This window comes from Mobula hypostoma, chromosome 21 (assembly GCF_963921235.1).
Source record: "Mobula hypostoma chromosome 21, sMobHyp1.1, whole genome shotgun sequence".
NCBI classification, from domain to species: domain Eukaryota; kingdom Metazoa; phylum Chordata; class Chondrichthyes; order Myliobatiformes; family Myliobatidae; genus Mobula; species Mobula hypostoma.
The window spans coordinates 30,210,110-30,226,060 of record NC_086117.1 but is presented as its reverse complement, the minus strand read 5'-3'; the positions used below and the strand labels follow the sequence as shown (position 1 = coordinate 30,226,060).

At 41.1% G+C, this 15,951-nt stretch overlaps 1 protein-coding gene across 1 annotated transcript in view; it reads right to left on the bottom strand.

Annotated features, from left to right (window-relative positions):
* LOC134359926 (pappalysin-1-like) overlaps positions 1 to 15,951 on the bottom strand; it is a 365,925-nt gene that overhangs the window by 117,201 nt on the left and 232,773 nt on the right. The window contains exons 16-18 of the mRNA XM_063073788.1: positions 13,124 to 13,334; positions 5,334 to 5,505; positions 189 to 336 (exon numbers count right to left, since the gene is read on the bottom strand). Coding sequence (XP_062929858.1) covers positions 189 to 336; positions 5,334 to 5,505; positions 13,124 to 13,334 — 531 coding nt within the window. The remainder of the gene's footprint in view (positions 1 to 188; positions 337 to 5,333; positions 5,506 to 13,123; positions 13,335 to 15,951) is intronic.

The following is a 15,951-nucleotide window of genomic DNA, read 5'->3' as shown; positions in this document are numbered from 1 at the left end:
TCATTGTGTAGATGTGTGTTCTGCAATGGAAGTAGAATAAATTAAACAGTAAATGTATGGTTGATGGTCAGCACAGACTCAGTGGGCTGAAGGGACTGTTTTGATGCTGCATCTCCCAATGACCCTATGAGATGGTTTCAAACCCTGAGTTTGAAAATCTCCTTAACACTATTGATTCAGTGCATTACCTATGCCGTAACCTTGCTTGCAGGACAGTCTGATGAGTGAGTTCAGTTGATGAGGCTGTGGACAGTTTCCCGTCATTGAGCTGCAGATCTGTAGCGAGCCATTCCAAGTTCCATCCTTCCGGCAGCGGATCACGTTGTTGATCGGTTCCTAGAATAGATAAAATGGGGATGTCCTTAATCCATAATATTGATCCTGTGTTGGATATGCTGCATTCAAGCGGTATCAAGTGCTTCAGTATGCTTTCACTGTGATAAAGTTATCAGTCTCACTATGCTAATTGTTTGGATATCTCTGGTCTCAGAGCTGTGGTCTGCAAGTCAAGAATGAGAGTGGGCTGGAGAGTACAGATAACTTGCATATCAATGTCTATTTTTTTGCCTATACTTTTCACTGTTCCTACAAAGAGATTGCAGTGTTCTGATTTATTGATCCACTAAAAAGCAATTGTGCTTCTAAAACTATCCAAACTTCTGTTTGCATGAACTTCAGATGAAGTCAGCACATTAGAAAGATAAATGCAGAAAAAATAAAGCTGAAATGTGCTGAGCTAACAGGGTTATGTGATCTTGGCTCTGGGGCTGTATTGGCAGAGAGCCAAAACCAGAGCCTTCGTCTTGGGCCCCCGCCACAGGTTCCATTCCCTCACCTTTGATTCCATCGCCTCTTCAGTCCCATTTGTGTCCCCATATTCACTCAATCATCTAAAACAGCCTGCTTTCACAGCCTACTTAACTGCTTATCTCTGCCTCTGCTTCAGGCAACCAAATCCCTCATATATGTTTTTAACACTGTTTTAGCCTTCTCTTCACTGATCTGCCATCCACCACCCAAAACGAACAGAATGGAGATCAAGTTGTGAGGCTCGGGAGGAGATTGCTGAGCCTCTGGCAATGATCTTTGCATCATCAATAGGGATGGGCGGGATTCCAGAGGATTGGAGGGTTGCAGATGTTGTTCCCTTATTCAAGAAAGGGAGTAGAGATAGACCAGGAAATTATAGACCAGTGAGTCTTACTTCAGTGGTTGGTAAGTTGATGGAAAAGATCCTGAGAGACAGGATTTGTGAACATTTGGAGAGGCATAATATGATTGGGAATAGTCAGCATGGCTTTGTCAAGAGCAGGTTGTGCCTTATAAGCCTGATTGAATTTTTTGAGGATGTGACTAAACATGTTGATGAAGGTAGGGCAGTAGATGTAGTGTATATGGATTTCAGCAAGGCATTTGATAAGGTACCCCATGCAAGGCTTATTGAGAAAGTAAGGAGGCATGGGATCCAAGGGGACATTGCTTTGTGGATCCAGAATCAGCTTGCCCACAGAAGGCAAAGAGTGGTTGTAGACAGATCATATTCTGCATGGAGGCTGGTGACCAGTGATGTGCCTCAGGGACCCCTTCTGTTAGTGATTTTTATAAATGACTTGGATGAGGAAGTGGAGGGATGGGTTAGTAAATTGCTGATGACACAAAGGTTGGAGGTGTTGTGGATAGTGTGGAGGGCTGTCAGAGGTTAGAGCGAGACATCGATAAGAAGCAAAACTGGGCTGAGAAGTGGCAGATGGAGTTCAACCCAGATAAGTGTGAGGTGGTTCATTTTGGTACGTCAAATATGATGGATTAAAATAGTATTAATGGTAAGACTCTTGGTAGTGTGGAGGATCAGAGGGATCTTGGGGTCCGAGTCCATACGACACTCAAAGCTGCTGCGCAGGTTGACTCTGTGGTTAAGAAGGCATACGGTGCATTGGCCTTCATCAACCGTGGGATTGAGTTTAAGAGCCGAGAGGTAATGTTACAGCTATATAGCACTCTGGTCAGACCCCACTGGGAGTACTGTGTTCAGTTCTGGTCACCTCACTACAGGAAGGATGTGGAAACTATAGAAAGGGTGCAGAGGAGATCTACAAGGATCTTGCCTGGATTGGGGAGCATGCCTTATGAGAATAGGTTGAGCGAACTCGGTCTTTTCTCCTTTGAGTGGCAGAGGATGAAAGGTGACCTGATAGAAGTGTATAAGATGGTGAGAGACATTGATTGTGTGGATAGTCAGAGGGTTTTTCCCAGGGCTGAAATGGCTAGCACGAGAGGGCACAGTTTTAAGGTGCTTGGAAGTAGGTATAGAGGAGATATCAGGGGTACGTTTTTTATGCAGAGAGTGGTGTGTGTGTGGAATGGGCTGCCGGTGATGGTGGTGGAGGCAGATACAATAGGGTCTTTTAAGAGTCTCCTGGATAGGTGCATAGAGCTTAGAAAAATAGAAGGCTATGTGTAATGACGTAAGCACGTGTTCAGCACAGCATTGTGAGCCGAAGGGCCTGTATTGTGCTGTAGGTTTTCTATGTTTCTATAAGTTCATTGAGTGGAAAAGCAAATTGTGCAAAGGATGTGGAGAGTCTGAGGTGACATATAGATAGATTAAATGAGTGGGCAAGGGTCTGGTAGATGGAGGACAATGTTGGTAAAGGTGAGGTCACCCACTTTGGAAGGATAAGTAGAAGATCAGATTATTATTAGAATGCTGTAAGATTATAGCAGGCTGTTTAGGAGAGGGACCTGGTTTAAATAGAAAATCAAATTATTATTTAAATAGTGTAAGATTACAGCATACTATTTTGGAGAGGGACTTGGGAGCATGTGCATGAAAGGTCGCAAACGGTTGATTTGCAGGTGCAACAAGTTATCAAGAGGCGAATGGAATGCTATCTTCATTGTTAGAAGGATTTAATTTAAGAGCAGGGAGGATTTGCTACAACTGTACAAGATACTGGTTAGGCTGCACTAGGAGTACTGCCTGCAGTTCTAGACTCCATATTTGAGGAAAGATATACTGGCTTTGGAGAAGGTGTAGAGGTGGTTCACTTGGGTGATTCTGGCAATGACGGAGTTAACCTATGAGGGGAGATTGATTCGCCTCGGATTATACTTGCTGGAATTAGAAGAATGAGAAGGCATCTTATGAAAACATATGCAATTATGAAAGGAATAGATAACACAGAGGCCGGAAAGTTGTTTCCACTGGTAGGTGAGACGAGAATGAAGGGTCACAGACGCAAGATTCGGGGGAATAGATTTAGGATGATGTTGAGGGGGAACTTCTTTCCCCAGAGTGTAATGAATCTGCAGAATTTTCTGATTATAGAAGCAGTAGAGGCTACTCCATTAAATATCTTTAAGACACAGTTAAACAGCTGTTTGCATAGCAGAGGAATTAAGGGTTACGGGCAAAGAGAGATAGGTGGAATTGAGTCCACGACCAGATCAACCATGACTTAATTGAATTGCGGAGCAGGCTCCAGCTGGCTGACTACTGCTGCTGCTTTTTCTTATGTTCTTAAGTGATAGTGGGAGAATGGTGATGTGTTTCAAGGTCTGGATGGTTTGTAACTTGGAGCAGAACCTCTATGTCGGGGGTTCCCAACCTTGATATGCCATGGATCAACCCGATTAAACCTTGCTGTAAAGGGAATCCTTGCTGTAAGCACTAATGTGTTTGTGTGTCCTCTCCACTTAACATTCAATCTACTAGAAGGAAGGGTTTGGAAGGTGCTGTCAAAGGAACTTCACTGAGTTTCAATGGCATGTAAATAGCACACATTGTTGCCTCAGTGCACTGATAAGAAATCTACTGAATGTCTTGGATAATTGTTCCACAGCTCATGAGACCAATGACTTCAGGTACAGATATAAGTGTTTGCTGAAGGAGTGAATGAATTCTGGAGTTACCAAGGGCCTTTAGTTACTGTACTGTCTCAAAACCTTCCCCACATACAGTTTGATGGTTCACTTATGGCTTATTTGGTTGACCTTAGGTAGCAAACATAACAGCCGGCTCCTTTGGTGGGAACTTTTCACCTGCTAGAGTTAAACAAGGCCAGGACCTCTAAGTTTGCTTTGCCAGAGAGTATGGCAAAACATTACTTACTTTCCATGGATCAGTTCAGTTGACAATTAAAATAGATGCATAGTTATAGCAGCTCATCAATTCTGTATCATGAAATACACCATGTGTTTTTTTTCTCTGTGCTCCTTTAAAACCGAAAAGTACTTGCTGTTTGTAAAGGGTATGTCTGTAAAATGAAAAAAGCTGATCCAGAACAAAAACCTGGAGTGTTAAGTGGCTGGATTTGTACATTAAAACTGTGTTCTGCATTTATAACTAAGTGTGACATTCCACCACACAGATGCAATATTTAAAAATTTTGTGGAACTTGCCTGTTTTTTAATCTGTAGCATGAATGATTTTCAGTGCAGAGCTCTGCTGAAGGACCTGGAGAAATGGGCTCCCTGTGCTCTCCATGCATTCAGTCAGATGGATCTGCTCTAGGATGGCTACATGGTAAAGTTCGCCTCAATGTATCCTGAGTACTAGCTCCGTAGTATCCAAGACATCTTCAAGGAACAGTGCTTCAAAAAGGGACGTCCATCATTAAAGACCTCCACCCCCCAGGGCATGCCCTCTTCTCATTGTTACTATCAGGTAGGAGATAGAAAAGCCTGAAGGCACATATTCAGCAAGTCAGGAACAGCTTCTTCCCCTCTGCCATCCAATTTCTGAATGGACATTGAACTGATGAACAACACCTCACAACTTTTTATTTCTGTTTTAGCTCTGCTAATTTAATTTAACTATTTAATGTACATATACTTAGGTAATTTACGGTTTTTATATATTATTATCTATTGCAATGTACTGCTGCTGCAAAGTTAACAAATTTCACAACATATGCCGTTGATCTTAAACCTGGTTCTGAAAATGCTGTTTGAGTTGTCATTTCCCGCCCCTGACCCGGTCATCCTCATTCCCATTGATAAAACAAAGCTCCTGAGGGACTTCCTAAAAGAGCAAACTACTCCCCCCACCCCCACCCCCATTAACCACTCCTCCATTAACTTGCATCCATCTGCACTAAAAATCATTTGCACCACACATTAGAAATTCTCAGACAGTGATGTGAGTCAGTCTGCTGAGAGAACCCCTCACAAAACAGGGGAAAAAAGCCTTGTTAAAATTTTGTGAGGTAAAATTAGCAAGGAAGTGTTCCTTTCTCCAACAGGCTGTAATGCTTCCTCTTTACGGTCTTCCTACTTAAAAGCTAATTTTCTAACTTTCCACATGTAAAGTGGTTGCAATTCTTGTTACTTACAGTCTGATTGTTGGCATCACTGCAGTTTACCCGGCAGACACTGTTGAACTGGAAGCCATTTGTACAATGGTAAAACCCATGGAATTTTGCTGGGACCGCCTCACACATAACAGGAACACATACTCCTGGCTGCCAACTCCCATCCTCTGTGCATTTTATCTTGAAGGTTCGCCTTTAAAATTAGAGAATTGAAATCAGGAAACTGGTCACAGTGAAGAGTTAGCCATGCCAAAATCTGAATAAATCTCACCAAGGATACTTCAAAATTGCTCATTTTCTATCATATTTTCTCGTAGAATAGCATACTGCATACACTGCTGGTACAAGTTTGTACTAACAGAGTTGAATTGAATTGAATTGATTTATTACTTACATCCTTCATATACATGAGGAGTAAAAATCTTTACGTAACGTCTCTGTCTAAATGTGCAATTACAGTGATTTATAATAAATATTATGTACAAGAGGATGCCAGCTGGTGGCATAGTGGCATCAGCACCGGACTTCGGAGCGAAGGCTCCCGAGTTTGAATCCAGCTGGCTCCTTTGCACACTTTCTATCCGTGCTGGATTGAGTGTCGAGCTAGCAACTCTGCCTCGTAAAAATAAGAAAGCCTGCTAAAAAACGCCATCATGACGGCGTCCCAATGACTCCACTCGGAGTTAAGGGCTTTCTTCTTCTTCACAAGAGGATAGTCAGTATAACACAGAAATACAATTGCATCAACATGAATTAAGCAATCTAATGGCCTGGTGGAAGAAGCTGCCTGTTGGTTCTGGCTTTTATGCTGCGGTACTGTTTCCCGGATGGTAGCAGCTGGAAGAGTTTGTGGTTGGGGTGACTCTGGTCTCCAATGATGCTTTGGGCCCTTTTTATACACCTGTCTTTGCAAATGTCCTGAATAGTGAGAAGTTCACATCTACAGATGCGCTGGGCTGTCTGCACCACTCTCTGCGGAGTCCTGTGATTGAGGGAAGTACAGTTCTCATACCAGGCAGTGATGTAGCCAGTCAGGATGCTCTCAATTGTGCCCTTATAAAAAGTTCTTAGAATTTGGGGGCCCATACCAAGCAACTTCAGCTGATTGAGGTGAAAGAAGCGCTGTTGTGCCTTTTTCACCACACAGCTGGTACTTTCAGACCACGTGAGATCCTCAGTGATGTGTATGCTGAACTTAAAGTTGTTCACCCTCTCCACCTCAGATCCACTAGTGTCTATGGGGGTTAGCCTGTCTCCATTTCTCCTGTAGTCCACAACCAGTTCCTTTGTTTTTGCGACATTAAGGGAGAGATTGTTTTCTTGACACCACTCTGTCAAGGTGATTACTACTTCTCTGTAGGCTGCCTCATTATTATTTGAGATTTGGCCAATCAGTGTAGTGTTGTCACCAAATTTAATTAGCAGATGGGAGCTGTGGGTGGTGACACAGTCATGGGTATACAGAGACGAAAGGAGGAGGCTTAGTACACAGCCCTGAGGGGTACCTGTGTTGAGGGTCAGAAGGGCAGAGGTGAGGGACCCTACTCTTACCACCTGCTGGCAATCTGACAGGAATCCAGGATCCGGATACATTTAAGATGATTTTTGGAAAATATTACGATAGTTTTGAGGACAGTTTTTAAAAAAGTAAGGAGATACAGTGACATGCAGAAGTTTGGGCACCCCTGGTCAAAATTTCTGTTACTGTGAATAGCTAAGTGAGTAAAAGGTGACCTGATTTCCAAAAGGCATAAGGTTAAAGATGACACATTTCTTTAATATTGTAAGCAAGATTACTTTTTTATTTCCATCTTTCACAGTTTCAAATTAACAAAAAAAGACAAGGGCCCGAAGCAAAAGTTTGGGCACCCTAAATGGTCAGTAGTTAGTAACACCCCCTTTAGCAAGTATCACAGCTTGTAAACGCTTTCTGTAGCCAATTCTTGTTTGGGGGATTTTCGCCTGTTCTTCCTTGCAAGAGGGGTTCTAGTTCTGTGAGATTCTTGGGCCGTCTTGCATGCACTGCTCTTTTGAGGTCTATCCACAGATTTCTGATGATGTTTAGGTCAGGGGACTGTAAGGGTCATGGCAAAACCTTCACCTTGCACCTCTGGAGGTAGTCCATTGTGGATTTTCAGGTGTGTTTAGGATCATTATCCTGTTGTAGAAGCCATCCTCTTTTCATCTTCAGCTTTTTTTACATTTGGTGTGATGATTGCTTCCAGAATTTGCTGGTATTTAATCGAATTCATTCTTCTCTCTACCAGTGAAATGTTCCCTGTGCCACTGGCTGCAACACAAGCCCAAAGCATGATCGATCCACCCCCGTGCTTAACAGTTGGAGAGGTGTTCTTTTCATGAACTTCTGCACCCTTTTTTCTCCAGATATACCTTTGCTCATTGCGACCAATAAGTTCTATCTTAACTTCATCAGTCCACAGGACTTGTTTCCAAAATGCATCAGGCTTATTTAGATGTTCCTTTGCAAACTTCTGACGCTGAATTTTGTGGTGAGGACGCAGGAAAGGTTTTCTTCTGATGACCCTTCCATGAAGATCATATTTGTGCAGGTGTTGCTGCACAGTAGAACAGTGCACCACCACTCCCATGTCTGCTAAATCTTCCTGAAGATCTTTTACATTCACATTGGGGTTTTGATTTGCCTTTCTAGCAATCCTATGAGCAGTTCTCTTGGAAAGTTTTCTTGGTCTTCCAGACCTCAACTTGGCCTCCACCGTACCTGTTAACTGCCATTTCATAATTACATTACGGACTGAGGAAATGGCTACCCGAAAACGCTTTGCTATCCTCTTATAGCCTTCTCCTGCTTTGTGAGCATCATTTATTTTAATTTTCAGAGTGCTAGGCAACTGCCTTGAGGAGCCCATGGCTGCTGATTTTTGAGACAAGGTTTGAGGAGTCAGGGTATCTATAAAGCTTTGAAATTTGCATCACCTGGCCTTTCCTAATGATGACTGTGAACAAGCCATAGCCCTAACAAGCTAATTAAGGTCTGAGACCTTGGTAAAAGTTATCCGAGAGCTCCAATCTCTGGGGGTGCCCACACCTTTACATTGTGCTCCTTTCCGTTTTTTCACTCTAAAATTGTAGGAAACAGAAATACTACACTAATCTTGCTTTAAATGTTGAAAAGAATGTTTCATCTTTAACTTTATGACTTTTGGAGATCAGTTCATCTTCGACTCACTTAATTATTCACAGTAACAGAAATTTTGACCAGGGGTGCCCAAACTTTTGAATGCCACTGTATGTGGCAATACCAAACTCAGCTGAAAGAACTGAAGCTGCATCTGAAAGGGCCGTTGGAAACTGTATTGTGAAGTAATGCAAGTTCGAGATTGGAAGTTAGTTGATGGTTTCATGGATTAAATATGATGCAATCAGTACGACTACATTTCAGGAGGCGCACAATGTTACAGCTGGTAGAGCCACTGTCTCACAGCTCCAGCAATCGAATTCAATCCTGACATTCAGTGTTATTTGTGTGGAGTTTGCACACTCTCCCTGTGACTGCACGTGAGTCCTCTGGGTGGTCTGGTTTCCTCTCACATGCAAATGACGTGCAGGTTTGTAGGGTTAATTGAACACATGCAAATTGGCCCTGTGCAGAGATGAATGGTAGAAACTGGGTGAAATTGAAGGGAATGTGTGGAGAATAAAATGGGATAGAATGGGTGTTTGATATGGACTCAGTGGGGTACAAGGCCTATTTCCGTGCTCTATAATGTGTGACGTGGCACAGCACATACAGCAGAGTGTGAATTTCTAACCTCAAATAGCTGAAAAGTGTGGAATGTAGGGAAGAATTAAGATGTTCTTGGTTTGAGGTTTCGGGAGAATTTCCTCAACTGAGAGACAACAGCTAGCCTGTCAAAGTGACCATGAGCTTGCCAGAAATAAATTATAACCTCTTGCAAACTGCAGTTACATTTTTGAGTAACATACAATCTGGATCATTGCAATTTATTTAACTAGTGTTCTATAGCATTGAAAGGGAAAGTCCCCCATAATTATAAGTTTTAAAACTGAACGATTTAAATTGACATTTATGCTTTCTGTTGAAGGAATATTTCAGCAAAGGCACAGTTGCATTCTACGGCAGGATGTAAATACTGAATCAAATTACAGTCCTAAAGTGGAATCCATAGTAAATTAAGAGGTCAATAGATATTATGAGAGTATTATGCAAAGGTTACATTGTAGTCTATTAGTATGCATCACCATACTTCCACGTAGTCTGAGTTCTACTGTTCCAACATTCCATTTGTTTTCAGTGTTACAAACTTGCTATGACTTTCTGTTTTAAAATGGTATTTCTTCCTTAATTCCTGCTCCCCTGCTAACAACTGGCAAAAAGGATTTTTGCTTTTTTTGTCAAATCTCATGGGTATCTGTCCTGATGCTAAGTGGACCTGGCTGACAATTGCTTGATTGGTCATCCCAGTTTGTGTGCTTCCAAAGGACAGCTGTAGGGTAATGAATGGAATTGATTTTTGTTTAACAGGGTATGTTTCTATGGACCAAAGGTTGTTAAAAGTGCATTCAGCTCATCATTATTTTTTAAAGTCGGGTTAAACTCACTGCCTGATGCTTTTTTCTTGTTTTCCTTCAGTTACCCTAGTTGTAGGTATGAAAATAACTCGAACTACATCACTTGTCCTGCTACTAACGGTTGGCTACGGGAGATGCGTGGACGAATTTTGTCCACGAATTCTAAAAGAAAATTACTTCTCCAAATGTAATGCTGCATCAGCTTTTGTCACAGTCCCACTGAGCCTGAAGGCCCCTACTACAGATAATTGTAAGGAAAGTTCTCATCCAGCAAACAGAACATTAGATTTCAAATACTGTGAGCTACTTCGTCACTTGCTGAAACTTTCACATTTCTACTTTCTGCATTTTTGCTCTTGGGAACAATAGTACGTACCCACTGATTCCTGACAGTGACTTTGCTATATTTTTCTATTCCGACAGTGGAATCCACAGCCAGATCAACTATACCATTCAAAAAACACAAATGAAATGTTAGAACAGTAGAGCTTGGACTATATAAAAATCTAGTGTTTCAACCTACTTGACACCATTGTAATCTTACATAATATCTCAGCAGGAGTGGTCTTTAAGGGGAATTTATATTCACTCTTCTATTTCTGTTACAGATTCTTTGACACAGAAATGTACAATGCTATAGATATATCGAAAACCAATTTTAATTTCAATCTTCATTGGAATGTCCAAATAAATATGCTTGATTATTCTAAGATTTCCTTTCCTGAAACCTGAACTCAAGAGAGAGGAGATCTTGATCAAATCCCCCTTTCCAAAGATTATGTTTCTTTATTCAAAACTCTAGAAGAAAAAATAACTTCTCACGCTCTTCCCTACTTTATTTTCAACTTTTCAGCTTAACTATGAATGCAATCTGTAGTTTGTAGGTAAGAATTAAGACTGAAGGAATATGTAAAGTAATCACTATTTAAAAATGTGTATGTGATGCATTCCTCCAAGAATTTCTGTGAGTAATTTGTGTGAATTTCTATTCCACCTAGTAGTTTTACTGCCTCTTGCTTTGAAAATAAACATTTTGTGGTAATGGAAAAGGAATAGTTTTTGTACAAACAGTAATACTGAGTCAGTCGTACCGGACAAAAAGGCTCTTTGGTCCATCACATCTATGCTGATCATCCATCTTAATACTAGAAAGTTTCGTTTTCGTTCAGTGTTGAGTTTTTCTGATCTGAATAGGGAAAGTTGGTCAAACAGCAAAGCTAACTCTTTGTCTTCAGATGGTGAGGGGGTAATTCCATAATCCTGAGATTTCAGGTGCTGGAAATAAGGTCACGGGTTTGCACAGTGTTGGATTGTGAAATCATGCCATATTCCATGTGATAACATCTGTTGATTGTGGGACAGGCAAGTAAGCCCTTAGCCCTAGAAATTCTTTCAAAGAAGAAATCTGTAAAGGCTTTGTGACATTCCTGTCGCTTTCTTATTGTCCATTCTGAATAGGGTATTGGGAGAAATATTTGCGCCCTAAAGGCAGTAGTATTCATTGTTTTCAAAATATTGAAGCTACAGTTAAAGAGGTGAAAAATAAAATTTCAAGTCAGTGCAGGTGGTGAAGGGAGGGGATAAATGGGGAGGGGTAGTAATTTGGTTCTGATTTAAGGTAATCTATCAGTTTCATTACATACATGCATTTAATTAAATATGCATGAGGTTTCTTTAGTGCTCACCCTGACTGAAAGTCAGTCGGTGCGAAACAGCTGCCATTAGTCAGCCAGCTCCCCGAGGATTCATTCCTGTCCATTGTGCAGCAAAGCTATTAGTATGCGGAATTAATTTTAATATTTAAAAAATAGAAATACACATTTTTTTCAACATTTGGAGAATCTGTGTTTAGTTACTGGTTGGGAAACGTTCACTGTTTGTAGCTAGACATATGTAACAATCTAACAGTGTTTCTCAGACTAGTGACTGATATTAATTAAAACAGAATTTAACATCAAAGAAGTTCTTAGTGATTGCACACGCCAAATAAGGTAATATCATTGGAGTCTGGCATCTAGCTCCCAAAAACAATGTGATTTCCCTATAATAGTTCTAACATTATGGCACTAAACTCTGCATTAGCATGCAAGGAAATGTTCTTCTACATTCTTGTGGTGCAGCTTGAAAGGAAAGCTTTAATTATTGGTTAGTTCATAACACCAACACCTTTGACTAGTTTTGGTGCTCACTTTCAGATGTAAGCTCGAACACAGGAATTCACTTTGTAGGTCTAAAGAAACTGATGTAATCATGCAACAGGAGTCAATCCCACGAGGGGTATAAAATTTGTCTTAGGTTGTCACACCGAATGGGTACCAGGGAATCAGCAGCCTCTTTTTTCAACCACTTCAGACTTCTTTCCCACATTGAATTTGAAGGCAAAAAAAAACCATCTTGAGTACCAAAATGCGGGTTAACCATCAGCCATTGTTCATGATTTCCACACACACATGTAATATATCTTATGACAGCTTTGTGGGTTTGTCTCTACTCATCTCAATGAAAACTTGCTTATATTGCACATGGAGAGCACTGCATATGGGTACATTCACACAGGCACATGCATGTGAATGCATGCACATACATACATACATACAGTATATGCACCCACACGTTATTTGCATGCAAACACCTACACTCAGTGGCAACTGTATTCGGTACAGAAGTGAAACCAGGTGTGCTCTTGTGCTGCTGTAGCTCATTCACTTCAAGGTTTGATGTGTTGTGCATTCAGCCATGCTCTTCTGCACACCATTGTTGTAACTCTCCCCTTCCTCTCAGCTTGAACCAGTCTGGCCACTCTCCTCTCATCTCACTCATTAACAAGGCATTTTTGCCCACAGAACTGCTGCTCACTGGATTTTTTTCTGTTTTTTTCGCACCTGTCTCTGTAAACTCTAAAACAGTTGTGCATGAAACTTCAGGAGATGAGCAGTTTCTAAAATACTCAAACCACACCGTCTGGCAACAACAATCATTCCATGGTCAAAGTCGCTAAGATCACATTTCTTCCCATTCTGATATTTGGTCTTGAACAATAATTGAACTCTTGACCATGTCTACGTGCTTTTGTGTATTGAGTTGTTACGACATGATTGGCTGATTAGATATTTGCATTAAGGAGCAGGTGTACCTAATGAAGTGACCATTGAGTGTATTTGTAAGCAACACCCAAACACACATAAATGCTCTTGCGTGCACACATATCTGTCAGTACATGACACAATGGTTTCACTTACTTTCTTATCTTTCTTGAAATACTGGGGACGTGGTATCCTGGCCTGCACTTGTATTTACATGACGACCCAACCTTGTGGCCATCTTGTTGACAGTGCAAACTCTGAAGCACAGCGTTGGGCACGGGAGGAGGTGCCAGGCACATCAATTCACAGAGCGATTGGGGGAAAGACCATAGTCCATCATCAAGGCAGGTCAGAGAGTTATTGGTCCCTGCAGAACAGTATGATGCATTAGTCCGAATGGAAGGCTCATTTTTGGTACAATCCAAAACCTTATTGACAAGAAATGAAAGCATCCTTCTTGCAATTGTTGGCACATGCATTTGGAAAGCAAATTGTTCACAGCCACAACTAAACACTGTTTTGTCTTCCTCTTGCTCATCGATTGTTGGTCTTTTATTTTTATTTTCATTTTTTTTTCTTTCATTGTGTTCTTTTGGGTTTCTTGCTTTGTAGCTGTGAGCAAGCAAATCTCAAGGTTGTATAATTTATACATCCTTTAATAAATGACTTTTGAATCTTGAAATATATCTAATGATATTCATTTACACAAACTCTGTCCCATTTTCTACCCTTGAACCTCGGACTGTTTGTTTTTCTTGGCAGAGTCTTCCTACAGCTTAAAGTTGATCATGATTAATAAAAATTATTATTGCTTTAGTCTGGTTCCAGAAAGTAACTTGTCAGCCTGACACAATTGGCTGTTCACAGGAAAAATTGGGTGGATGTGGGGTTGGAAGATGTTGGGAGGGGAAGAGTTTATTTAACACACTTTTATTAGAGGGATCTAATCAGGCTGAATGGGATTGTGCAATCTTGAAGAACAACTTTAAGGTCCTGCTCACAGGGTGAGAGCCTATCACATCACTACTGTGGGAAAGTATCACTGACAATTAGTGTATCATTCTTCAATCCATATCTTCAATGTGACTCTTTGCTCTCCTACCACACTCTTAAGTTACAACAAAGGCAACCTCGTCACTGGATAACCTTGATCTCCTCTCTTTCACAGACATTTGCTCTGTTCTCTCCACTGCTTCTCCCTCTTCAGCTTCAAGGACGATTCTACCCTCACTACGCCAGTTTTACTGAATGGTCACTTATTTGAAACAATACCACTGTTTCTCTTTCCACAAATGTTGCCGAACTCTCTGAGTATTCCCAGCTTTTCTGTTTTGTTTTAAATTTCAGGTGGCCAGTTGTACTTATTTTGTGAGCCGTTGAGCTGGCTCTAGAACAAGATATGATCTTCTGCTCATCAGCAGACAAATATTGTTCCTGCTCGTCACTTTCCTACTCCTGTGGTTAAATATAAAGCTTTTTGTGGAATCCTAACAATGACTTCATAGAAACCTTAAACACAGAAGGCACAGAAGAAGAACCAAATGAGTTCCTAGTCAAGCAACCTGAAGGCCCAGTCTTTTCTCATAGCTTTACAGATTATTCCCACTCAAGTGGCTTTACAATTCCCTTTGGAAAACAGATTGTCGTTCCACTATCCTCCAGAGGTGGCGAATTCCAGATCCTGACTTCTGCGTGCGTAAAGTAGTTTTGCTTTACATGACATCACCCTTGTACTTTTTGTGCAAATTCTAAATGGGAACATCCTTCTTCTATTTACTCCATGTAAAGCAGTCATGATCTGGCACACCGGTATCAAATCACCAGTAAATCTTCAGTGTCATAATCTTTTCTCCAGAGTAGAAATGCCAGTCACTAAAGGACATGCTTTTAAGGTTGAAGTTTAAGGGAAGTTTGAAGGTGACATGAAGGGCAAGTTTTTTTTATGCCATGTACGAGATGTTTGGAATGGGTAATCAGGGATGGTAGTGGAAGCAGTCACTTTGGTGGAAGTTAAGAAGCTTTCAGATCGACAGATGAGTATGAGGAGAATGCTGGGATATGGATGATTCACAAAGGAGGATGTTAGGGCATTCTGGAGTTATGCAATATAGCAACTGTTAATTTCAACAGCAACCAGTCTTCAGATCTGAATGTGGACTGTAGATTGAATTTGAAATGCAGCTCAGAACAATGGTCTAACTGGAGCTGCAGACTGGGGTTGATTGCAGGAAACACCCATTCACCTGAGATGCCTGCATATACATGAATGCATCTCAGAGACAGTGGTGATGAACACTCATTTTGGGTGTGTTGGTACGAAGATCTAGGTGTTGGAAATTATGTGCAGCTCAAAGGAAGCATTATGAATGCATTGTAACTACAGAAATTGTCCTGCTCTTAGCTTTGTTCTTTAACATATAAAATGCAACTTAATATTGGGTCAGGAGGCCTCTTCTTCTAAGAGTGTCAACCGTATGATGCCTGTTTGTTTTGCTGAATAAAGACTTCTATATTTTCCAGATCAGTCTCTCTCCAGTGACTTTGTTCACAGTCACAACAGAGGACATTTGGTATAAACCAGCAACAACATTACCGCAATATCTTGGACCGAATGTCCAGGCTGGTGCTGTACTGTTCTATATTCTATGTTTTGTTGCTTCAGGAACATCCCTCATCTCCTCCAGTCAAACCATTAACTTGAAATGCATTGACCGTGGAATCATTCTGACAGATCTTTCCTGCACGCTGCATAGGAGACTAAACACTAAAAAGAACTAAGCTTAGAATTTCAATTATTTTACACAGATTCTACGTAGGTTTCCTGCTTTTCCCTATTGAAGATCTTGGGATTCTCTTTTGTGTTATCTTTTATTTTCCACCCTCATTTCGTTTGTTTCTCTCATTTTGTCATTTCACCTCCTCCTCAGCTTAGGATCTTCACTCTGATTCTCACCGTTCACACGAAACGTGTCACGTACTCCTCC